The 26,022-nt window shown below is 47.5% G+C and overlaps 1 protein-coding gene across 2 annotated transcripts; it reads right to left on the bottom strand.

Annotated features, from left to right (window-relative positions):
* Positions 1-26,022, bottom strand: LOC144162126 (pancreatic triacylglycerol lipase-like). Of its 2 annotated transcripts, XM_077692616.1 has the most exons (10): positions 25,819-26,022; positions 22,451-22,728; positions 19,836-19,982; positions 17,519-17,627; positions 13,712-13,834; positions 11,451-11,570; positions 10,056-10,325; positions 6,484-6,598; positions 2,913-3,086; positions 1-172 (listed from the first exon to the last, which is right to left on the bottom strand). In XM_077692616.1, exons 1-10 carry the CDS (start codon positions 25,928-25,930, stop codon positions 91-93), a joined length of 1,530 nt encoding a protein of 509 aa, XP_077548742.1. In that variant the 5' UTR covers positions 25,931-26,022; the 3' UTR covers positions 1-90. The 2 variants fall into 2 exon arrangements, with proteins under 2 accessions (XP_077548742.1, XP_077548743.1); XM_077692617.1 differs by lacking the exon at positions 10,056-10,325.

Below are 26,022 nucleotides of genomic sequence, written 5' to 3'. Positions count from 1 at the left end.
TTGTTCTTCAGTTGCTGTACTTTGTACACACTCTATCACGTGCTTCGTGTTCTCGCCTTCCACAGTTCATATCGCCGACTTCCCTATCCGCTACGTGTCGCACCGGGAAAGCGTTATCCTTGCTTCATCCATCGATGTCGGCCTCAAACACGTTACCCTTTTCTTCCTGTACCTGGAACAAACGGTCGAAGTTAATCACCGTGAAAGCTTGTGCGCTCCCCTTTGCCGCAGTGCAAACACTTGCTAATTAGACGGCACGTGATGTCGAGAGGAAGTGAGCGCAGAGCTTGAAAATGGGCCAGGTTCAATGCTTGTAAGCCTGCAGTCAAAACGAGCGAAAGGTCTGTTTGGCCTGTTTTGCAAACACTGCGCTGCTTAAATTAATGCAAGTTAGGCTTCTGGGCGATTACATGGACGTTTACTGTCGCTTGCGCGGGTTCGCACGCACAGGTGTCCCAGCCAGCGCGCTAGCCATGGCGAGAATGAGCAACTAAGAATTTGACGCTAGCGTATATGCGGTTCATATCAAGGCCGTCTGTGTCGTCATGGGCCGCCATTATACCGTGCGCTCGCCTTAGTTTCGTCATTGGCTTGGATTGAAACGTTTTAGTGGCCGTATATTCGAACACAGTTCCGCAAAAACGTAAAGAATGGTGTGTTATTACATAGGTGGAGAATAAAACAGGATGTTTTAAAGTTAAGAAAAAAGGAAGTAAAACGCATTTTTGCCGGAACGGTTGGGCCTACTATTCTGCAGGCCGGGCTGGCAGTTAACAACAATGTTAATATTTTGGGGGAGACTTACTATTGTTTTATTAATTTTACCATTACTCCAAATAATAAGTTGTTTGAAGAGCTTAGAAATGTTTTTTAGCGTGCCTATGAAAACGACGCCTTCGAGTTGGACCGGTGCTCCGACCGTCAGCTACTTGTTGCTGAGCGAGTTCGTTACCCGCTCAGTCATACGTTCCGGCACGATGCCGGCATGACCAACGTTAGGTTGGTTAGGTACGATCACGCCCTGCCTGCTCTTTCAGTGAACACGCAGTTGCCACGGCTCACGGCTACCACAGAACAGGGAGGATTTCAACTATCTCGTCGCTCGGATACGTGCTAATGCATAGTGAAGAAAGTAAATCCCAAAAACCGCATAAGAACCCGATTGTCATGCCAAGCTCAAGCCAGAAACTGAGCTCTTCCCATAACCACCCACGACGACATGGATTCCCAGGTGCACTTTCCTCTGTAGTATACTACTAAAAAACTCTGTGCCTAAACCGTCGGTTAGTCACGTGGTACCACAGCGTCGAGGCTGTGAGCGCGCGTAGCTGCGGCGCCTATCCGCAGCGGATTAGGTGGCGTGACGTCACACTTGCCGCACTCGCGCTCCGGCGGCTCAAGTTCATTGCGACGGTATACCCTGCGAGATATAGCGTAATATAGAGTTTTCGCACCAAAAATTGACAATCGTTTCACGGTTGTGAAGGCTACACGAGGAGCTCAAGCGGGGGGAGCGCCGCTTTGTTATTCTACGTTATCTCGTTTTTGCTCCGTTATTTTTTAGCTAGGCCAGGAAGCACAACCGTATCAACGGACGCACGCGGAGCTTGGAGTCGTTTACGCTGTTGCCCAGCTCGATGAGCTCGACGCTGGCAGCATCGGCGGTGAACATCGGGTCAGCATGCAGCGTGGCTATGGGCTTAGGGGGAGAGAGTAACATTAAGAAATTTGTCATTCTTCGCCGACAGAAGGTCTCCGGAAATTATAGGGCGATACGGAAAGCTCCCGACGTAATTCAAGAAGTAGCAAGCAGCAAAATGTCAAGCAACTCTGTGCGTGCGTGCGAACGTCCGCGTTTGAGCTTGCGCGCGTTAACGATTAAGTGGCAAGCACTGATAACATTACATACGAATAAGCCCTCATTCACACAGCCGTCACCTTCTCCGTCACGTCAAAAGACCGCGACGGAGACGTAAACGGAGTAGCGTTAGTACTGGAGCTCTCCGTCAGAGTACAGGGTCGTCTGCCTAGTGATCAGTTTAGCCTAGAATTGAGCGTGCTTAATCTGAAAGGTAAAGAAAATGGCTTAGATTTTAACGTGTGCTCACTTTTCGCTAAATTTAGCCGTAAAAATTCGTTTTCTGATTGGCGGGTTTACCACGGCGTGGTCCCGTCGCGTTGACGGAACGGAAACGTAGAGCTCGGCTTCCCGTCACCGTCGCGCCGTTTTCGGCGAGAAATCGCCCGAGAAACCGTCGCCCATGACGGAAGACGGTGACGTGACGGGGTGAAAAACGGCAGTGTGAATGAGGGCTAACTTGTCTCCGTGTGAGGAACCTCGGCCTACTGAAAGGGAATGTGAGTGCTAGCGGGGATACGATCCCCACAGGGGAAGGGAGGATGCTACACTCTGTGTACTCGCGGGGATGCGAGCTCTGCACATTGACACAGGTCGTTGCAACTGGACATCGTGGGCTGGGCTGTTAATAAACCGCTGGGCTGTTAATCATAATAAAAAAAATCCCGGGCCATCTCCCCTAACGTGAAACCTGGGGAGGGGCGAGCATGCAGTGTATATATGAGTGTATTCTTGGCATCTAGGCGTTTTTGCCCACGGAGATGAAACAATTTAGGGGTAGAGGTATACAGCTTCACTGTAAAAGTCTCGCGTTTTTGAAGCACGAAGTGTTCCAGCACGAGGCGTAAACGAGTGTCCCGGTGTTTTGGTACCGTGACTACATAAGGCGACGATTACGACGACGACAGGAGACGCCAACAGCCCGAGCCCCTAAGGGGCTTCGCCCCTAAACAAGAAAACATCGGCGGAAAATTTGACGGATGCCTCGGTTTTGTAGGAACTCGAGGGGGGCCCGTGATGGACACTTTAAGATGACGTATATCCGATTGCCCACCTTGCCATGGCCACGTCGTTCATGAGAAAGACGATCACTCGGTGAATCACTAGTTGACTTGTTACGTCTTTGCCGTCGGAGACCATACTTAGAGACCCTTCCAGCAAGTTGCCAAGTCTTGTGGCCGTAGTCGAGAGGTAGGTCTTGTTGGAGTCGGAGGAGAATTCTTCCTCCCTGTAAAGATGGCAGTAAGTTTACAGTCGAACCTCGTTATAACGAAGAAGTATATCGGGACAGCAAATTAGTTTGTTATATCCGATATTCGTTGTAACAGTAGAGGTAAAGATCAGCTCTAACAAATCGACAATCTGGCTCGCGGAAAAATACTTGATACAAAAATGCATTCTTTAGGCTTCGAGTCCACTATAAACAAGGCAACCCTTAGCTTTCTCCTTGTTGCATTTCAACCTCAATTAACCGGAACATGAGTAGGCGAAATTACAACATAACAAAGTTCACTTGACAAAGCAGGCCTGCGTCTTTATTTATTTGATGAAAGATGTGATCTTCGTCTGGTGGCTACTCACAGCAGTGAACAGGATGAACTTTTCCACAGTGCCTACGAACAAAAGGGCCTGTATACTTCTGCAGTTTCGGACGACGGGGGTTTTCTAAGTAGTTTTTAACACTCCTGGTCAAATATTTTTTCGTTATATCTGATATCGCGCGCGGCTATCATGGTTTCAGCTTCGTTATAAAGAATAAAAGTCATCGAAATAAAAATGGCCAACCAAAGTTAGTATTTAGTTCGCTATTGCCGATAATGTCAATCGGCTATTGCCGATTGACATTATGAAACTGAACACGAAGAAAGCCGTCGAAATGTTCCTTTAAAAAGTGCTTGTGACTATCTTTTGTTTTTAGTGTGTTTTATTTCAATGTCATATCATAATATGTTTTTAAATGTATGTTTTAATGTTTTAATGTACGTGTGCTTCGGTAACTGCATTGTGTCCACTGCCGATGGGTGTCCGGAGCCCCGTCAAGCCGCAAATGAGCGGCTTTTTCTCCGGCCCCCCTTTTTTCGCTGTACTTTTTGGAGCGAAAAATAAAACTGACTGATTGATTGATTGATTGATTGATTGATTGAATTCGCTATATCAGTGTTCGTTATAGCGAGGTTCAACTGTGCAGTCAGGCTCAATTTGAAGGTTATCGCGGTAGCACCGAGCAAGCAAGACCAGAGCGCCGTTCCACGGCACTTTTTTTCATTCGCGAAGATGAGATTATGCTGCCCTCCCTCACCCCTTGGCTGTTGCTTATAATTCGCTCACCCCCTTCTGCAAAGGCCGACTGCCGCAGTTTTTTTCTTCATTCCATTTTGGGTGATGTATCCGCGTTTTGTTCCTCGGCAACCTGATAACACCGACGATATCTCTGCATTGCGGCATTTCGGAAGCAAATTACAATTTTTTTTTTCAAAATGCCCCGGCATGCCGCAATAGTTACCCTGAGAAGTTTGCGTATCAGTGTGAAGTATGTCGATGAAAGGATAAAGAAAAAATAAACGAGCGTGTCCTTTATCGTTTTTGACGGCAGTGCGCGCACTGCCTGGAACAGCCATGGGAGAAGCAAACCTAGCATAATCTCGTTATGGGTGATGGTAAAAAGTGTCACGCTAAGGCGCTGTCGTCGCGGGCGGTCGGTGCTCCCGCGATAACCTTCAAATTGATCCCGACTGTACTTGAGACCCGCCGCGGTGGCTCGTTGGCTAAGGCGTTGTGCTGCTGATGATGACGCAGGTCTGAACGGGTCTGCGTTGGCCGAACTTTTTTTTTTTCTTGAGGCAAAACACAAAAATTTCCGCTGTGTCAAGATTCCGTCAGGGCCCATATGTAGCTTCGTCGTGTCAAACCCCACGTCTGAACCAGATGATCAGTTCATGACGTCCCCGCTGATTGTTTTCAGCGGCCGGATCAAATAAAACCTCCGAAGTGCGTTTTCCATCAGGTGGTGGTTATGCAAGTCATCTGAAGTTTTTGTTTTCTTTTTTTTTCTTTTTTGCAGGTCAATTGTGCTGCGTTTTTGTCCGCGCGTCGAATGTCATTCGTCGAGCGTTGTCTACGTCGTGAACCCTATCGAGTGCTGCAGTAATCACCGCCCCTGAAATTTTTTCGTATGCCCGAATCTTTCTGCGCAGTGCGGGAAATATTTAAGTTTTGCAACAGCAATGTGCATTTCACCCATAATGTTGCTACAAACATATATCCGAATTCGGTTTATTTTATTTATCGACCTGCCTTTAAGTATGGTTCTTGGATGTCCCTAAAACTCGCTTTGAAAATTACTGAATAGTATTCTGGGGATATTTTTGGGTATTATGAGCAGTTATGTATAAAGAACTGAACAAGTCGTGGTTAACTTTAAAGTTAGCTCTCCTAGAGGAAAAATGAACAAAATGAGTCGTGGCATACTTGAGCAGTGTATCAAGTCTTCTTTAAGCACCAGCTGCATTAGCCAAAATATGTATCCCAGCTCGCTTCGTTTATGTGCTGTCAAACGTTATCTCCCGTAATCGCTTATCTCCCACAAAGTCAGTGTCATGAAGCCAGGGCACTATGTGTCGGGCATCGCAGCACATCGGGCAGGCCCGGCGGCCGCTTCAGGTTTTCTTGGCGCCGAACGTGGAGGCACACCTATCATCATCGTCGTCACCAGCGTCATCATCATCATCGTAGTCGTCATCATCATCACCATCACTATCCTATTTAGGTCTACTACTGTAGGCCGAAGGGGCACTCAATTACACATTAATGCTTTCCCATTCACCACATATAAGTGCTTAGGTGTTCTCGTACATATTTTTTGTTCTCAAACCTTGTTGCCGTGTATAGCTTAGAGCAAGGGTCGGAAACGCATGTGGCCCGCGGGGCAGTAATATGCGGCCCCTGGTACGACATCCTAATCCCCTCCCCTTGTCGCTTCCTTTCTGAAGCCCGTCATGGCAATCTCCCCCTCAAATGGGGCTAGACGGGTACAAAGAAAGGTCGCTTCTAGTTGGCATTGTAGGCGTTGCGCTGCTGAGCACGAGGTCGCGGGTTCGATTCCCGGTCGCGGAGGCCGCTTTTCTGATGGAGGCCAAAAGCAAAAACTCCCGTGGGTACGAGATTTCGGCGCACGTTAAAGATCCCCAGGTGGTCAAAATTAATCCGGAGCCCTCCACTACGGCGCGCCTCATCGCCTGCGTTGCATCGGCGCGTTAAACCCTACAATCAATCAAATCAATCGTTGACATTGTCCCTCATCTTCACAGCTAAAAAAATAACGTCTTCACTTCCTTTCTTTGCGCAGGTACAAAAAGCGGATCAATCTACAAGCTCCAAAATTCAAAATAAAGAGAATTTTTGTTCCAGTTTTTTCGCATTATTGTCAATTCGCCAAATTTTCATCCCTTGCAAAGCCCCCCCCCCCCCCCCCCCCCCGCCCCCCCGCTCTTCTTTTTTTTTTTGCTATCCGGTGCCCGCCGTATCGGCTTCATGCAACTTCAGGCTTCAGGCTTAGAGAAAAAGGTTAAGTGTGCATTGCATTCAAGACAGCAGATTTAGCAGGGATGAAATTGTCTGAATCGTACCTCTTACTCAGCGCAAAGGTCGCTTCTCCTTCTTCCCCACTCAGACGGAGAGTGAGCTTTCCGGTTACTTTTGCGGGCAGCGACACAATATTTACAACGACGTTGAAGTGGTATACTGCAAAATAAAAATGAGACGGCCATCAGTCTGACACACTCTGCAATACACACTTTCGCAGAAGTAAGGCGGACTATTGCCGCATTGTAATAACTTTAAAGAATGACGTCATTTCACGTCTCAGCCAACCGAACTGCGTGACAGGCAGTTTTTTTTACGTCCACAGATCACGATATGGCCTTTGCGTCGGTAGTCTGAACATAGCCTAACGCAATCGTTATAAACAATTAACAATTCTGTCCTTTTGATGCACTCGTCCCTATCACGTTAACAAGAAAAGCCTGAATCCACACATCCCCCGTACACACTCCAAGCCCGCAACAAAGCCAAGCACGTACGCGCCCGGCAAAAAGTTGAGGCGACAACGAAAACAGTTACTGCAAGATCGGTTGGCGGGTGAGCATTTGTTTCCGCTCCTTCGCGAACATGATGCTTTTGTTCAGGAGCGCGCGCCTTAGCTACGGCTTTAGAATTTCACAACAGGGAGTTTCTCTCCCACCCCTCGCATACCGTGCCAATCGTGCTCTGCGTTCTAACAGCCTAAGTGGCGACGTTTGCTGGCTTTACCAGTGGCTGCCTGCTTTCCAATCTGCTGTCCACCAGTGTCGGCATTTCACCGCCGTCATTTCCCTTCCATCCTCTTATGCCGCTTGCGCGGCCCAGCACGCGCGTCACACTCTGTTTTAGAACGTGTACATGCTGGGACAAAACGTGTCGAGAAGCCGAACGATGAACGCGTCGGGCAGAGGCATGATGATGATGATGATGATGAAAGACTTCTATTTAGTATCAATCAATGGGTTTTTCAAAACCCTTGCTAGGAGTCGGCCAGTATCCCTTTGGACCTGGCGGCTGCCTGAGCTTGATTGATGATCTTCCGTTGGGCATCTACGTCTGAGCTGAGCATTGGAGCCTCCCAAGTGTCTATGGTGTGTGTGCCGTCTGACATCTGTGGGCACGTCCATATCATGTGGTCCATACTTGCCAGACTTTCGCAATGTTTGCATTTGGGTTCAAATTGACCCGGATAGAGTTTACTAAGCAGTAGCGCGGAGTTGGGCAGGTTCCAACCTCTAATTTTTGCCAGATTGTCTCTTCCTTCTCGGTGAGTTTTCGGTCTGCGTCTGGGTATTCTTTTCTCGTTAACCTATAACATTGCGTTATTTCTCGGTAGGAGAACATCCTGTCTTTTTCAGACAATGTGTGTCCTGTGGAAGCTAGGGGTGCCTGGGCCTGCCCGGAAAGTGAGTCCTCGGGCGAGCTCGTTTGCTCCTTCATTGCCTCTGAGAGCCTGATGGGCCGCGGCCCAGGTTAGCAAAATCTGGTGGTCCATTGGTTTTTTTTTTGCAAGGATTCTGAGCACCTCAGCTGATATCCGTCCTCTGTTGTAATTGTTTACGGCAAAAAATCGGGCAGAGGCAAGGTTGCGGACGCCACGCCACCGCAGCCAATGACACTGCCGGCTCGGGACTCGGCTTGACATCCCCTTCTCCACACGCGCTCTTTGTTCTGTTCTTCTGTCGCTCTGTGCCCGTGGGTTGACGGCACAAAATTTTGCCGGCACGTCCCATCTATTGCCCACGTAATATTAAGCAGCGCGCAGCCAGCTTGAAGTGACCTTGAGTGACCTTGAGGCCACTGCGCTGGGCGTCCACCGTGACGGGCAACAGTGGGGGAATAGTGGAACACGCGTCCAGAGGTTGCTGTGCTCACTTTGTGACCGAGGTGCTCCTTGGGCGGTTTGGCGAGTGAGCGAATGAGGCCCCGCGACTTTTGGAAGCGCCCTCGACTGCTTTGTGTGTGTGTGGCAGCTGTTTACTGCGAGAAATACGCGGCACGGCCACACAAGGTTGCTGCGAATTTGAGTGCCAGCCGAAGTTATTATTGACTGCGACTGTTTCTAGACTGGACGTTAATCATTTCTGCGTTATTGAAATTATGTATTACCTTTCAGATGTGGACTGAAACTGTTTCCTTGGCTACACGTTGCGCTAAACCTTGACCGCCCCTATAGGTGCAATTCGTCAACACCAGCATCAACTGGGGCAAAAATTTTTCGGCCAAATCAATCACGTGATACGTCATGACACCCATCGGCCACGTCATCAGCTGAGTGCAGTGCACTGGCCGTACCGTCGCGCAGGGTAACATCCGTGGAGTAACTGGCCCTCGGACGCTTAAAAAAAAGAAATTAAATCCGTTCCACTGAGTGGGAAAGTTGTCGGAAGTGCAGAGAAGTGATTCGCCATAATGGGCTGCAGCGCCGATATCTTCTCACTGCTTCCACCCAGTACATTTCAAATTTCCCGCCTTCACAGTGCTCGCCCCCCCCCCCCCCCCCCCCCTGCTTGAAACTGCGCCAGCAGGAGTCTGTTCATTTTGTGCTTGCTTTAATTTCGTATGCTTCAGCTGTTTTTCATTTCGAACGCGTAATTTTTTTCTTGCGCGGCTGGAGCCTTTCTGCGGCATTTCGAACGCGCCCTTTTTTTCTTGCGCGGTTGGCGCGGAATTCAAGACACAGAAAAAAAAATATCTTCAGAAATTGTATGCTAAGCGTAGCATTCTTAATCAACTTGTCTAGAGTGCGAGTTCTTTGCAGTCAAATATGGCTATGAGTAGCGAAAGACGTTGGATTATTTTATTCTCTTTAAAGTTTTATTTTTGTTTTTTCTCGCCAGTGATGTAAATTTATATCATTATAGCTATGAAGTGTCTTTACATCGCTAATTATATTTTTTTTCCGAACATCCAAGGCGTATGTACTGCAGAGTTGGTCTGTTCACGCCATTTTTAATTCGTTTTTTGAACGTTTTTCGCGGACTTTTTTTTGTTATTCTTCCGTTTTGAAGGGAAATGCATAAGATGCATATTTATCGATTTTGTCAGATCTTCGTGACAACTTTATTGTTCTATTTTTCCTATTTTTGGTTTTTCAAAATTCTGTCCGGCCAATTATCTCCACTTAGGTTATTGTAACGAATAAAGGTGGAACTTCCGCCAAATCTGCATTTTTGTGGAAATGGGGGGCGTTACATGGTCCTGGCTGCGGGGCTACTCGGCAAAGAATGTGACGCATTAAAAAAAATTCACGCATCTCCACGAAGTGAACCATGACGAGTGGGCGAAGCAGTGGGGATCGTTCTTACCGTAAATCACCCGTGGCATTGCCCACTCGCGCATGTAAATGAGTGACAACGCGTGTGTACAGTATATACAATTCTAATCCAATCCAATTCGATACTATTCAGTTTAATCCAATCCAATCCAATCCAATCCAATCCAATACATTTCAATCCAAGTCCAATCCAATCCAATCCAATGCTCCTCGCGCATGCGCAACACTGCGTACACGGACGCCAAGCCCCGGTCAAAGCGAGGTCCTAAGGTGCGTCGCCCCTAAAAGGTATGCCGTACTGAGAGGCATTGTCCATTTCAACGCCCAGCGGAGCGCACTCACAGCAGAAAGGTTCCTGATCGTTCGTGCCCAGGTACATCTTGAGCTCCGCCTGCCGCCGCCAAGACGCAATGGAAGAGAGCCCCATGACGGCGCATTTTTCACCGTTCACGCCGCAGTCAGCGCACGCCCCGGAAAGAAAGAGCTCGTAGCTGGCGCAGGCGTAGGCCACGAACGCGCACTGGCCCGGGTCCTCGATCGCCTCGGTAGTCATCGCGTCGGCCATGAACTGGATGGCTCTCTCGTGACGGCAGGTCACCGACTCCCGGATGCCTGTCTGGGAACAACACGCCGTCTGCAGCTTTGCAAGGCAGCCGACACTCTCTTCACGCTTTCGGAAACCAGTGACGGCGCATGCTAGTTCACTCAACACAACGGTGGTGGTGGTCGGACACATGTTCATCCATCGCAAGGGGCTCAGAGACACCGTGGTTTATTTTGGTGTTTGGGGAAAATGGTACAAACACTTAAATACGAAGGAGATAAGCAGGGAGGGAGTTGAATTTTCCCTCCTAGGGTTTCACTGGAGCTGATAAGCCTACATTTACCCAAAAGTTTGTCTCGTCCTAATTATGCAACAGCTGCGGGGTTCACTTCCACAAGCATCATCTCGCGTGAAGCCATCGTCCCACCAAGCGAATGATGGCGGACCTAGCAGGAGGGATTTATCCAGAATTTTGATATTGAGGTGGTCGAAATCCTCCTTGGGGGAGTAGTGTTGGGGGGATGTTAGGGGGGGGGGGGGGGTGTAAAAATCCCTGTGGTCCTGGTTGTGGAATTTTTTTTTTTTGGGGGGGGGGTGTCTAAATTCTTCTGGGGGGTGTTTGGGGGCGGGGGGGAGTTGGGGGGGGGTGTATAAATATATCTTAGCAGATTTTACCGGAACAGCGCGACTGAACTCGCCGAACAGTGTAGCGTGGTTATTGACGGCGGTGCCGTTGGGCACGCGGACATCATGGCTCGCGGATCGTACTGCCGACGCGTGACACGTTATTTTGCGCGTTCCTTATTATTTTACACTTTACAGCCAACCGGGTGGACCGGTATCCACACACTAAACAGAAATAGGCGCTGTATACGAAGTAAAAGGCTTATCCTCTATCCCACTCCGGAATCGGAGAATGATTTACTCCGCTAGACGGAAGTATTTATTAAACTCCGCTGTGAATGAGTGTTTTTGAAACATTTACATGGGGTATTTATGCGGCCCATACACCGCTAAGGAGAGGAGTTTTTGCACGCTCTTAGCGGAGTATTTTATGCGATTCAGTACTCCCCCGGAGAAGAGTTTTTCAGGCATTTACCAGTTTCCAGTTGCACGGAACGACAAATGTGAGCTTTCGTGGCATCAAGAAGAAAGAGCCGTCATAGCGGCGGTTTCATCAGCTCGAGCCTTACCTTGAGTCAGCCCGTTCTTGAGCGAGAAGTTCCTAATAATCCGTTCGCAACCAGGCTGCGTGACACCTCCGTTGGGGTAGAAGTCAATGTGTCCCACAGGTTCGATCATTCCCAGGCCAACTGAAAACAAAAATCAAAGCCCCTTTAGTAAGAGTAAGATGGTAAAAACGCGAGTCTGTCCAAAATCCAAGCTGCTTCGACCATATCGTATTGGCGAGATCGGATAGTCGTCGGCTTCATAACGCGAGGGGCCCATGTTCGATCTCGACCACGGGAAGCGTTTTTCTTGGGGAGCTCGATGTGCCTTCGCTAATCATCATCATCATCATAACCACACATCAGAATTATCACACATCATCATCATAAATCAGCATCATAATCATCATCACAATAACAATCATCATCACCATCATCATCACAATAACAATCGTCATCATCATCATCACCACCATAGTCGGGATCATCATCATAATAATAACTATAATCATCATCATTGTCGTCGTTTCGTGAAACCCATTGTGCAAAGTTGGCTTTCCTGCAGTGCGTTCTGGTGCGACATAGAATGCCATCAGTAAGGCATAGAAAGGTTCGCTTTAAAAAGTAGCAGTGACTTAGCTCGGCTATGCCAAGATATACGTAGCGTGAGATAAGGTTCACCTGGTTTTCGTTAGCTTTCCTGGTTGTCTAGGATTAGCTTGATTATCATGCATCTGCTTCAATGACACACACACACACACACACGGTATACGCATTATGTCAGACACGTATATTTATCAAGCGGCTCCGGCGCAGCGTCACCAATCGCCCCAGAGCTAAGCTGGTTCCACAGGCGCACACCGGTGTTGTTGCGACGCACGAGCCATTGAATCCACACCCGGCCACCCGTCGCATGATCATCAAGTGGACCGGGCCGCCACGTGCGGAACGGAGGTCGGCGAAGACGCTGGGCGCGTGGGGTGCGTGAGAGACGCCGGGGAGCGAGGAACGTTCTGTGCGTTGTGTGACGTCACTGCTCCTCGCGCATGCGCAGCACGGCTCTCCAGGAGCCACGCGAAACTGCTCAACCTCGGCCAGTGTAGCTCACGCTACAAAAGCGGGAAGAAATACGACGTGTTGACACCACTAATGCGATCAGATTACCCCTCGACCATGTTCTCTTATCTGCAGATATTCCGCTTGGATATACTCGAATGAAATGCATGTACATATTGTTCCAAAGATCGTGTTCGTATTCCTATTTACGTTCAGTGTATGTCGTTCCTGCGCCGTCTCTGAGACTGTCTGTCCAACGCGAATTCGCGAGAGAAGCTAGCCACATCATTGGTCCATTTTGACGACCGGATTACGTAAAAGGAATGCCTGCTGGGTCTCTCGTCAGACTCGCACAGTGCACAAAAGGCATCTAAAATGCCTTGACGTTTTTATTTGCAAAGCAGCTCATTGGTATCTAGATTGTAGCTTAGGAAGATTTAGAGACAGTGTGCAAATATACCAATCTCAGGCACCGTCAGAACGAACAAATTTACATGGACTATATGTATTCGGGCAATCATGTATTACAGCAATGGTATAGGCTACGTGGGGGATCTCACATTACCAGCCATCGGGGTAAAATATGACACTTGGACCCACACTGCGTTTTTCGCACTTTTTTGCGTTGGCCGACTTTGGACGTCTAAGAACGGCCTACAGGGTCACCACTTTGCCCTGCATGATGTTTTCCTTACATCGTTTATTTTTTTCCGCCATCCCGGCGTTATTGTTCTTTCAGTCACCGTCTCTATACCATGTACAAACCAAATAACGCCGGCGTGATTGGTTTAATGCGAAATATTTTTCCGGCTCCGTTCGTGTTCGTTGTAACACCTACCGTTAGCGTAAGAGCGTTAAAAACACACCCACCCTCCCACCCACCCACCCACCCACCCACCCACCCACCCACACACACACGCACGCACGCACACGCACACACACATGCACACACGCATGCACACACACAAACACGCACACACACATGCATGCACGCACGCACACACACCACTAATTATCTCTAGCGGTAGTCTAAGCAATCAAGGGGTTCTTGTCATAGTTATCCCAAGGCAAACAATGTGCCAATTATCCCAAGGCAAGCAAGCTCTTCCAATGCTTCGTATTGGAAGAGGATCATTGGAGACGATCTGTGTCTGTAATTTTACCTCCAGCTTTCCGGGCCTGAAAAGTTTGTATAGCTGTACGCGAACACAAGAGCGCTACATATTCACCTGGCCTGGGGGGGACAAAGCGCGTCCCGTCTGTATGAATAGCATCCACAAATTGAGCATCACTTGGGTCCAGCCGGACCAGGGGTGACATTCCCTCGAAAAATGGCTGTGCTGGGTCGAGGGCTGCAAGGAATAAAAACACACAAAAACTGCTGTTCGAGCTTCGCTTGAAGTCAAAGAGCGGTTCATCGGTTCTTAGAACGCATAACTTTGACATTTACTAAAAACTACGGCCCAATTGCGAGGCTTCTACTGCGACGAGAGGTGTATTTATCAGCTAATAATACGGAAAGAGCGGTAACATCGGGTGGGCTTACTCTGTGTTTTTGTCTCTCTCTGTTTTCCGTTCTCTGTATTTCCGATCTTAGCTGCTCTTAGCATAAGCTGATACGCACCAACTAGCGGTACAGCACGTTTTGCGGAATTTATTTACCAACTCTCGGTTTTAACACGAAAGTGTTTTACGCCTGGATACACGAAGATTTCACATACGTCATATCCGTCACGGAAGTGACGCCAGTGCAACAAAGCAAGCTGCCTGTAAATGGTGCACCCCTGCACACAGGTTCTTCTTGCGGGGAAGCAACCTTTACTACTAAAGAGCACGATATACTTATGGTTGTTCGTTTTCGTGTTGTATGTTTCAACACGAGAGCGTTTTATGCCGGGATACACCAAGATTTCACTGACGTCATATCCGTCACAGAAATGACGCCAGTCCACCTTTGCCGAAGCGACCCGCCAGCAGGACGTCTCTCGCCAAGCATACCCACAAGACAGCCGCCGACACGCAAATCATGCTCAGCTGCAGATTTCGCTGCACATTTCACTTTCGTGTTTTAACAATTCCTATGACAGAGGAATCAATCACAGTTTTTTTCCAACGTTTTTCTTATTTCCTGTTTATTTTGCCTCTCCCTCTGCAATAAACGCCTTACTAAACCATGCCTTTCTTTTTTATAACTGCTAGTTATGACGGCTGTAGTTAGGAATGATGAACTAACCGTTTAAGTCAGCGAGCGATTGTTAAGAGCAACTGCTTACATAAACTCGTAATGCTATAAATATGTGATGCCTTTGGGCTAGGTTCTATTTGGAAGCTCGCTAAATATGCATCGTAAAACCGCCTCGGTCATACAGTTTTACGGTTACGTCGGGTGGAGGGGTACTATCTTCCCCAATTCGCTACCGCGCACACCGAAATTGGCTTGCAGGGACGACCTTGAAAAGGTCACCGCTCACGTGGAGTGGAATACATCGTTGATGGCAGATCAAGTTGACCCTCTCTTGAAGGGATTAATACCGAAGTCCTGCTGCTGAACAATCAGCGTGCGCATCGGTAGCAAACAAAGCTGGTTCTCCTTCGGGCTTGTTCGTGAAGGCTGGGCACACTGTCCTTGTTTTTACACTTCCCGCTACAGAGTGGCGCGTCATTCAAACATCTCACGATGGGTGTTGTCGAGCGATGCGCGCTTCATTATGGACAGTGACAAACAACAACAAAACAACAAAAACTTGTCATCATCTTCCTACACTTATCAATATTAAAGAAAGCGCCCTGGGTAAGGTGAGGAATTGGGCTAGTTGGTTTTGCATGTTGGTTTTTCAAAGCAAACACGGGCCAGACAAGGAAATGTCTGAATGAGAGGCTTAGAGAACACCGGTACGCATGTCGGCAAACGGCCCCCTCAGGCAACTCGGCGACCCACTGCAAAAAATGTGAGTGCAGCCCACTGTAAAGGAAAGTTCAGTTCTGGCAAAATCACACAAGACCACACGCGACCAAAGCCTTTCCCATATAAACACAGCAGACCGAATGAGTGAGCTCATGCTCAATCGTGCCGCCCCCGCCCGAAATAGAATTCATAAAGAGCAATTTATAGCGTGAAGGTTTGGCAAACAAAAGCGTCAGGCGCAGATTACGCTGTAGCTCAGTTCTATAAACAAAGGTAAAGAGCCATTGAACAGATTACGGTGTTTAGCGCCTGTTTTTATCAAAAAATGTGCTTTCGTTTCCCCCTCCCCAACTTTTCCAGTAGTACTTGGTAACCCTTTCTTTTGATGCACAAGCAAAACGTTTTTCACTTATAATAAATCAGTTATTAGTTCTCGTGCTGTCCTCGTCGTTCGTTTGTGAGCCTTTGGTAACTCGCTCAGCTCCGGACCAGACACAAAACACGTTTGTTAAACCGAAAAAAACGCAAGAAACACTGAAACATTCAAATTTCGCGCTTTGGTGACGTAATGTGGGCAATAGTGACGTATTATGGGAAAGAAGTACAAACACAGCAATTGGTGTGTTAACTAAGAATCCTCGTAATACGACGAAACGGAACTTGAATCATGCAAACAAGATTCTGTGATACGTATTTCATGTGTCCCCATTTCCATTAATGAAATGGAAAGTGAAAGTAGTGGAGGTCTCAGGCACTGGTATACATATTCGTTTTCTGCGGATGCCAATTTAGACGAAGCTTTGTCTTCGGTGTCCCTTTAAAGTTGGCTTTAAACAGTGAACCAGAGGACGGGGAGCACGATGTATTGACCGCCGCCGTGCGAAGATTCAAGCAAGAATAGCCACCTGACAAAATGAACCAAATGCAGCTCAAGCAGTTTGTTTATCGAGCTAGATTGCAGCACAATGGAAGCCAACGATTATTGGTTTTATGGAACAAGTAATTAGAGTCAAATAAACTTCTTCTTAATTACATCTGTTGCAGTAACAGGCCCGGGTATTTTGCTGCTGACTGCGATGAATAAGAGTGGTGGAAGCGTGTGCACTAAAACATGCAGGTGTAGCGCGAGGAAAGGCAGGTGACACGAAATAGCCTGTGAATAACGTCATGATTATGATGTCGGCATGGGCTTGTTGGTGCGTGATAATTATGGCGTAATGCAGACGTGATTACAAGCACGCACATCGGATAAATTCAAAGACCAGCATTGTCTGCCGGCGGTGTTATATGCCCAAAGAGCTGCCCCGGACTATCATCGGTTCTAACGGCAGGACATTAAATACCGAGGACAGTGTTTGACCATCGACAGTATTTACGGTAAGGCATCCGAGAGACAGTTAAAAGAGCGCCAAAAAATCAGTGATCATTATGTAAGAGGATGGCAGAAATGTTAAGGACAGCCGTGGGCTAGTGCATATTAGAGAAACAAAAGGGACAACGTTGAACTAAGAACGATTTTTATGTTGGAACATGATAGTTGATAACTGAGCGTTGTATTACTGTTACTCCCACGCCCTATCATCATAATACAGATAATGGCCCGGTGTCATCCTTTGTGTTTCTACCCTATTCTGCCACGAATATTGTCGACAGTTCAACACTGCCCTTATTTTTTCTCCCATGTCCAGTGCATCTGTGCTCGGGTACAAGTTAAGAAAGGCAACGGAAGTTACCGCTGTGCCTCGTCACCGCAGCCAGATGTTACTCCGCGCGGCGCAAGTAGTGCGTTACTGGGAATATTTTGAACATTGCACGAACCGTTTTCGTGATTTTTCGGACTTAACATGCTTATAAAGTACTCCAGTGACGGCGAACAAACTACATGAGAGAAGGCAGACGATATCACGCATTCATAGCAATCTCCTTTCAAAACGCGCGCCCGTCGACATCCGGGTCCGTCGCTTAGGCGGAGTGGTACCGTACATGAGCTATTGCCGTTCTTAACTTGTCCCCGAGTATAGTGAAGCTTGCATTTCAATGAGCCCCACGGTCTTCTGGAGCTCAGCTTACCCTTAAGTGCGCCAAACGATGAACTGCGTATTGGAGGAAAAGCCCTGTGGTTTCGTCTCACCCGTGATTCGGCCAAGGTTGCGTAGCTTCTGTCCAGCGTAGCCGGCTATGTGAGAGCCCAAACTGTGACCTAAGATGTGGAACTTGTCCGTCGTAACTCCGAAGGCTTGCTTTCAAAGAGCAGAAAAGAATGACTTCTTAGGCAAACCATAAAAGTGCTTAGTTTCTGAACGTACAACATCTCATTTATTTTACACAGAAAAAAAAAAAGGAATTTAAGCTTTCTCTAATGACAACGGCGTTTCACTTCTCGCTCAATTATGTTACCGAATTTTTAAATCACCGAGTTGAATGATACCGAGTTTAATGTTTATTAAGGTATGATATGTCGCGAAACACACGAGGCGACAAACCGGTCATATTTCAGCACGTTGGTCGTAACCTTATTTTCTTCACATTTTTTTTGTTTTCGTATTTTCCTCCTCGCCTCCGTTGCCGTGACTAAGAGTCTTAGTCTATCTTAGGTATAACCTTAACTTAGGTAGTCTAATCACGTGCCAACTGAGGAACGTCACACTCGGAGCGCGTAAAGTTGCGGGTTGTGGTTGCCGTCATTATTACACCTCAGTGAGTGACGGTAGGCCTAACACATGGCCGTCGTATAGCCCCCGCCCCCTCGTCCTCTGCTGCGCCAGAAGTTTTGTTTGTCGGATATTGACCTTTTTTCATCATCACCCCTTTTGTAGCGTGAGCTACACTGGCCGAGGTTGAGCAGTTTCGCGCGGCTTCTGGAGAGCCGTGCTGCGCATGCGCGAGGAGCAGTAACGTCTCACGGCGCACAGCTGGCGCCGCCGCCGCCACGACTGGATTGGATTGGATTGAATTGGTTTGGATTAGATTGGATTAAATTGGATTGGATTGGAAATCGTCTTAGCAGCAGTAAGCATGATAATCAGCCAATCCTAGACAACCAGGAAAGCTAAGAATAACCAGCTGAACCTTAGCTCACGCTACGTATATCCTGGCACAGCCGAGCTAAGCCACTGCTAATTTTTTCTTCGGCCACAGGGCGCTTGCAGCCGATGGAGACGTTAGGAAGGCACACAACCGCGTTCACCGAATAGGGCTATGGCAGGCCTGCGCATACCAGCGTTTGCAGTTAATTATATGCAGTAGAAAATCACTGATACGTAGTTTTATCCACCGGATTTACCCTGTTCTCGCATTGCGGACCCATGCTCTTTTTGTTTCCGCGAGAGAGGGTTTTCCACAGATCTCGCAAGGGTTTCCGACACTACCATATAATCCTCAGAATAGGAAAACAGGAGTACCAGGGTCATATGCTTATCTATTGCACTGATCTTACTAAGAAGAACGAGTGTGATAAACTAGGGAAAAAAAAACTGAGAAATTTTGGTCCCCGCAAGAGCACCGCATAATGTGAGGCCGTTTAGATGAAGAACGAGTTTACGTTAAATGGGCCATGAAGAAAAAATACAAGTTTGTTCTATTCGAAAGATTTCGTGGTCTATAGTTCGTTCAGCGCTTGTCCGGAAGCAAACGATGCTTTACTGACTCACAAATTATTCAATTTAAGCTAAAATTTTGATTCTCGCGCCAAAACGTGTGTTTGAACGACGTTTGCAATGGCATCATAAGAACATGTCTTTCAGCTAAACTTGACGTGGAGCGGAGGCTTGCTTACTGTCAGTCAACCTAGATGGCCCCACCACACCGCGGCAAGCCGTTTTCTTCCTTTGGTTTGTTTGTGACCGTATTTAAACCTCGCTTGTTTTTGTTCATGGAGAAAATAATCGTTTCGTGAAACGTGGTGCCCGCTCGACAAATATGGTCACGTAACACACCGTCGCTTGCGTCAATCGGCCAGTGTCGTCTGAGACAACCGCAAAGCCCCGCAGTGCTGTGCATCTAAATGAAGCATAGTGCGCGCAGTACCAACAGCAGTACGCATCGTACGTATCGGTACTTTTATGTTTACGTGTGCTTTCGTAACTTCCACTGTTCGTCCCACCATTCTCACTGATATAAAAAGAATGTGCCGTAAATTTAAGCGCAAATAGCTCGTTTGGCAAGCTTATAAGCTCTGCCTTATTTTACGTTTGCTCTTTCTGGCCTCCGCCAATCGGAGAGGTGGCTGGTATGACATCGTAGGTTCTGTTGCGGGAAATGAGCTAGTCGGTCGCATGACCATTCCTTTTTTTCCTAATTATACAGCTTAGTTTACGTTAAAAGTGGTGTCGGCATGATTCTAACGAGACAATCTTTTGACTGAACTAAACTTGCATTTTGTCATCATGGCCCCTTTAAAGAGGACACAAGCCGGTGCTATGTGGGAAAGTTACCCTTCCGAAAGATACCTGTAGGAGGCCGATGAGACGAGCGATTTCCAGTCCTACGATTCTCGTATTCGCCGTGGCTTGGACGTACTCGTACTTGCTCCCGCTGGACCAGTCGACCAGGATCACGTTGAAGTCACCCAGCGCCAGGAGCGCGTCCCTGATGGCCTGAGCATTGTCACTCAGCGAAGGAGAACGCAAGGTTCTTTAAGTAAACAATGTGTACTGGAGCGAACTTGTGCCCCGCAATAAACTAGAAGAAAAACACAAGCGTCGTAGAAGCAGTCAACAGAGTGACGTGCATTGTCAAGATTCGGCGAATCGAATGGCGCTGCGTTTGCGTAACAACCGTTTGTTACGCACCCGTAACAAATGAACAAATGTGGATTTGTTCATTTGTTGTGTGCTTAGGTATGCTTCGCGTCAGTATTAAACTGACTGTGGCACAGCAAGTCATTTGGGTGATAGCAAGATGTCCACTAAGGCTGTAAAGGTTACGCAACTTATACCCAACAAAAAGTCACTGTCAGAGGAAACACTCCAGCTAGATTATTTCGGCAGTTTGAAGACGTCGACAACTATCCACAAATTAAAATAACGAATATACAGGGTGTCCCAGCTATCATGCACCAAGATTTAAAAAAAGAGAAATTGCGTAACTCTAAGAAAACCTAGTGCATAATGTTTGCAGTACTGTGAAGAAGCGGAGAGTAATTTTTTCGTTAATGAGACTTAATTAATTAATTGTAATTAATTATGTAACTCGATAAATACTGTCCTAATCACTAAAGTCTCAATGAGGCACTTGTAGGTAACCACGAGGGGCATCTAACTGCGCTATTTTCAGCGACGAACTAATTGCGTACTCATTTATTCTGACTGATAAAGGAAACGCGCGAAATATGAAAAATACCACGTGACGACGCTTACGCGCGCATTGTAAAGCAGCGTCCCCAAACAAAGCTGATTGAAAGCAACTGCTTCGCGGGTTACCCGCCCGAAGAGACAGAGCATCACCTTGATAATAGCATGCATGGAAGGAGCAGCAGCAGCAAGATTCGCGGGACGCGTGTGCAGATAAGGAACAAACTCGGTCGCGATTTCTTCTTTCTTTCTTTTGTCTATTTCATTCTGGCTAACTCAGAGGCAGCCTGTTTGAGGGCGTTGCTTTACGGTGCGCGCGGAGGCGCCGTCACGTGGTATTTTTCATATTTCGCGGGTTTCCTTTATCAGTCAGAATAAATGTGTACGCAATTAGTTCATCGCTGAAAATACCGCAGTTAGATGCCCCTCGTGGTTACCTTCAAGTGCCTCATTGACACTTTAGTGATTAGGAGAGTATTTCTCGAGTTAGATAATTAATTACAATTAGTTAATTAAGTCTCATTAAAGAAAAAAATACTGTCCGCTTCTTCACAGTACTGCAAACATTATGCACCTGGTTTCTTTCGAGTTACGCCTTTACTCTTTTTTTAAATCTTGGTGCATGATAGCTGGGACACCCTGTATATCTCACCTATCAGCTGAAATTCAAATGTACAATTTACTGTTCGGAATGCACACTAGTAGTGGTCATTGTATCGCAGTGTCGACACAGCTCACACCTCAATACAGACTGCAGTCTCTATTGAGCTCTTAGCTGTAACCCGTAGTTACATGCAACTACAGGTTTCGGATCAATCAGATAAGCATGTACGTAAATAAACTAATAGCTGTAATCTACCTCGGTCACTTTAATGAGGCCGTTGTGGGGCAATGCGGTTCATAAGATAGAGAGTCAAACGAACTGAAGTTTTCCTTTCGGGCATACGATCCCTTTAATCAAGTGATGGAGCTACGACTGCGCGAATTTGCGCGAACTTTGCGGGAAAGACGTTCCTGTTATTTAGCCACATCTTTATTTTAACACGACAGTGTTTTATGCCTGGGTACACCAAGATTTCACTGACGTCCTGTCCGTCACGGAAATGACGACATTGTAACGAAGCAAACGGCCTGTGAAGGGTGCACCCCTGCATACAGAGTGTTCGTGCGGGGAAGCAACTTTTAATTCTAAAGAGTACGTTATACTTAGGGTTGTTCGTTTTCTGGTTTTATATTTTAACACGAACGTGTGCATCTCGGGATACACCGTGGTTTCACTGACGTCCTGTCCGCCACAGAAATAACGCCGAAGCGACCCGCAAGCAGGACGTCACTCACTATGCACACCCACAAGACAGCCGCCAACCCACAACACATTCTCATTCTTTGCAGATCTCGTTGCACATTTCACTTTCGTGTTTTACCGATTGCTATGACGGAGAAATCAACCACAGTTCTTATTAGAGTAATAAACTTGATAACGTTTAGGCTGACGGGTAGTTGTACCTATCGTAAGAAAACACGAGGACCACAAATTTTGCGATAACTTTCACGGCAGTCTACTCAGATGGGCTGAGTGCTGAAACAGCATGATGGGTAACTTGAAACACCAACCATGATGAAATCACGGAAATAATCCGACATACGCACTCCCGCTTGATTAGTTGGGTCATTTTCAACGTCATATTGTGGTTAAACAACTGCATTCAAAATTGAAAGACCTTAACGGAACCCCATAGCTCGACCCAGCTGGAAAGCGCTCTTTTACGCACCTTCATTGGAGTGTCGGGAACTTTGTTGATCTGCAAATAACCATGTACGAATATTTTTGTCTCCAGACAAGGCTCGAAGTGGGAATCCCGCAGTTCGTCCGCCGTGACGGTCCACGGGAAGGCGTCGGCCTCTTGAGGGTTCTTCCTCGAGTAAAACTTGAAGTGGGTGCGTATCTTGACCCGGGGCCACGGAACGGCGTTCACAAAGCGCACCTTGGGATCGTAGAAGCCGCTCAAGTTCAGGCACCCGAGCTCGTCGTAGCAGGCCGACATTGGCCCTGCAGCGATGTTTGCGACGAGAGAGACAGGAAGAGATGGAGGGAGGGAGGGGAAGTAAAAATGTATTCGAATGGTTACAGCGGGTACTGTAGATCGTAGAAGGGTTCAAGGTCACCACGCGAAAGCTTAAGTGACTTATGACGAGAAAAAAAAAACAGTGACGTCGGCGGCTATAAAATCGGTGGCGATGCACCATGAGGTTTCTGGCGCGCCTGGGCTTAGAAATAAAAAGATTGCAGATACCCGCACGAAAGGAATAGTCAGATAAATGCGTGAGCAGCTCTGCTATTCAGCGAGCCCTGCTAAATCCTACTTCACAACTATACCTGACTGCGTTTCTGGGAAGACCTTTTTTCCTGGTCAACATAAGAAGTCTAAAGTTTAAAGAGCGGGCCTTTAATGCCACTCGAAGAACCTATGTATGAAGCGGTACACATCAAGCCCCTTTAAAGTCGACTTCACTACCATGCACAAATGCATTGCTTGGAGGAAAACTTTGGAGGCAGTGTAGGCGGCGTGATATCAAAGTATGCAGGTCCTAGGGCCGTTCTTTAAGTATCACCATAACACTCTATGTATCCCTATGAAGCGAAATACATTGAATTCCCTGAAGTTGGCTCAACTATTTAGCAAAAGAATCCCGGGCCACCTCCCCTAACGTGAAACCCAAGGAGGGGCGAAGCATACAGTGTATAAGTATAGTCTTGGCGCCTTGGAATTCTTGCCAACGGAGATGAAACCGCAGAGAGAGAGAGAGAGAGAGAGAGAGAGAGAGAGAGAGAGAGAGAGAGAGAGAGAGAGAGAGAGAGAGAGAGAGAGAGAGAGAGAGAGAGAGAGAGAGAGAGAGAGAGAGAGAGATTGCCCGATATTGCTGAACCCGATATTGCTCAGAGGGTCAGCGTTCGAGCCCAGCTTGCATCCGACGGCGGCCCCCTGTGGCCGGGCCGTTTCATGTGTGCTGTGGCGGATCTCGCTGAAGCACTGGAGGTCCCGCACGGATCGCTAGAGCCACATGAGCCTTCTCGATGTCCTTATTGGGGATGAGCAGTGCGGCCTTCCGGTCTGATTCGTTGTGGATAAAATTGCTGGGGTAGAGGTCTCTTGTGTTTGAAGCACGAAGCTCTCTAGCGCGAGGCGTAAACGAGTGTCCCGGTGTTTTTTTTTTTTGTACGCGTTACGAAGTGCTCCAGCGCGAGGTGCAAACTAGCGTCCAGGTTTTTTTTTTAGTACATTTTACGTTCTAGCGCGAGGCGTAAACGAGTTTCCCTGTGTTTTAGTACCGTGACTACATGAGACGACCACTACGTCGACGACGACGATAGGAGACGCCAACAGCCCCAGCCACTTACTTCGCCCCTAAAACCGTACCGCTAAGAATGCATTTTTTTTCGGAAGTGGGGGGGGGGGGGGGGTGGGGGGGGCTAATATAAGCAGGCTGATATAAAATAACTCCATGAGACTCCACTTATTCTATCAAATGCTGAACATCGATCCCCTGTGAAGTTGCCTTTGCTGTTGTACACGACTGCATTGCCGTGATGACATTTGTTGGGGCAAAATAAGCGGAAGGTTCTCAAATGGGATTCCGCGAACAACCAGGATGCTTACTACGGCATTTCAGGGGTCCATGAAGCCGTCCCCAAGACTTTCTCCCAAACCTTGCTGTCAATGCAAAAAGGCGGCTCCGCTGAATTTCATGTACACTTAATTTTTCTACGTAGCGAAGAATCCATCACGAGAAAACTTTGCATTCAACCGTCGTCGTCGTTAGACAAAAGGGTGCATGCTTCTTAGAATGTACCGCCTACATGGCACCAAGATAACATTTTTTGAAGTTATCGAACGGCTAGAACAAGGGCCGGTAACTCTGAAGACTATTCTAGGACCATGGACTTGTCTCCCAAAGCAGCACCATGCCCTGAAAAGTTTGTTTTCTTACTTGGAGCCATTGGTCACATTCCGAAATTGTGCATTCTGCGACGCAATATAAAAATAGTCCGCCAAGCACGTCAACCTTTGCCAGTCATTTTATTTTTCCTCCCTGCCCACCTCTTTGTGGGGCGTTTTTTCCCCACACCCCCATCCTCACCAGAGAAGAACGTAAGCGATTGAAAACGCCGGAAAAACTCTCTGCTTTTTAAAGGGTTTTCTATCTGTCTCATTCGATAGGCGGAATGAGAAGGAGAAAGTGAATTAAGAGCGGATGCATTCGAGAGCTCCGAAGATCACAAGCCAAAGGCAATCTAAGACGTTCGGCTACATTTCGAGCCTCAATATTGAACTTTTGAGCCTCAATTTGAGCCCCGAATGAACTGCAGATCACGTGACATAAAAAATGGCTGCTTTAAAAGCAACACAACGAAAGCACAGTGTTTTAGTTCCGAAGGAAGTACTGTGGGGGCCAAATGCTTCGCAGCAACGTATTCCTACCTCAGCCTGTCTAGGTTATGTTACCTGTGAGATTTAGAATAGTCGTCAAAGCGCTATTTTTGACCACGAAGTGGCAATCGGCATTCCACATTACAGAACCCGCTTAACTTGTCAGGCGGTTCTCAGATTAACTCCACATTTAAGCCGAGAATCATCCGCGTGAAAAAAAAATCCGTTCGGTGTACCCGAAAGTAACACAGATTGCAGCAGAAGATGTCGAGGTTAAAGGAAATTCTCGTTGTTCCAAGGCAGATTAATTGTACGGTGTAACGTGCCGAAGCAACACGCTGTAAGGCGCGCCGTAGTGGAGGGCTCCGGATTAATTTTCATCGCCTGGAGATCTTTAACGTGCGCCGAAATCTAGACACACTGGTGTTTTCGCTTTCGCCTCCGTCAGATAAGCAGCCACCGCGACCGGATCGAACCTCCGTGCTTGGGCTCAGCAGCGCAACGCCATAGCCACTGAGCCGATGCGACTATTGCGAGGTCCTCGGGACAGGAAATCAGCTTCGTTATAAGCGATACTTTAAAACCGGGTATGATTCGCCCTTTGTGTACGCTGCACAGGGGATCACGAAACATTTCGGATAAAGCGGAATTTCGAACAAAGCGGTTTTGTTATAACGTTATAACTGCACTTCTTTAAAACGACCACTTACGGTCTCCAAAGACGAGGCAGTGCGTTTTCTCAAAACAGACAAGAAGGGTCACCACGAGCCTGACGTGTTCGGGACCCCTGGAGGCAGGCGGGGGGCGCCGAATTCCGAACATGGTCGCTCGACCTCGCCCCAGGTTGCTACTACAGAAGAGAACCCGAGCTCACCTATATTGGAAGGGCAAATCAGCTTTCGTCAAGCGAAGGT

This window comes from Haemaphysalis longicornis, unplaced genomic scaffold, assembly GCF_048455015.1.
Source record: "Haemaphysalis longicornis isolate Haplotype H1 unplaced genomic scaffold, Haemaphysalis longicornis Haplotype H1 scaffold_12, whole genome shotgun sequence".
Taxonomy (NCBI): Eukaryota; Metazoa; Arthropoda; class Arachnida; order Ixodida; family Ixodidae; genus Haemaphysalis; species Haemaphysalis longicornis.
The sequence above is the reverse complement of the archived record's forward strand: the minus strand, read 5'-3'. Positions and strand labels throughout refer to the sequence as shown.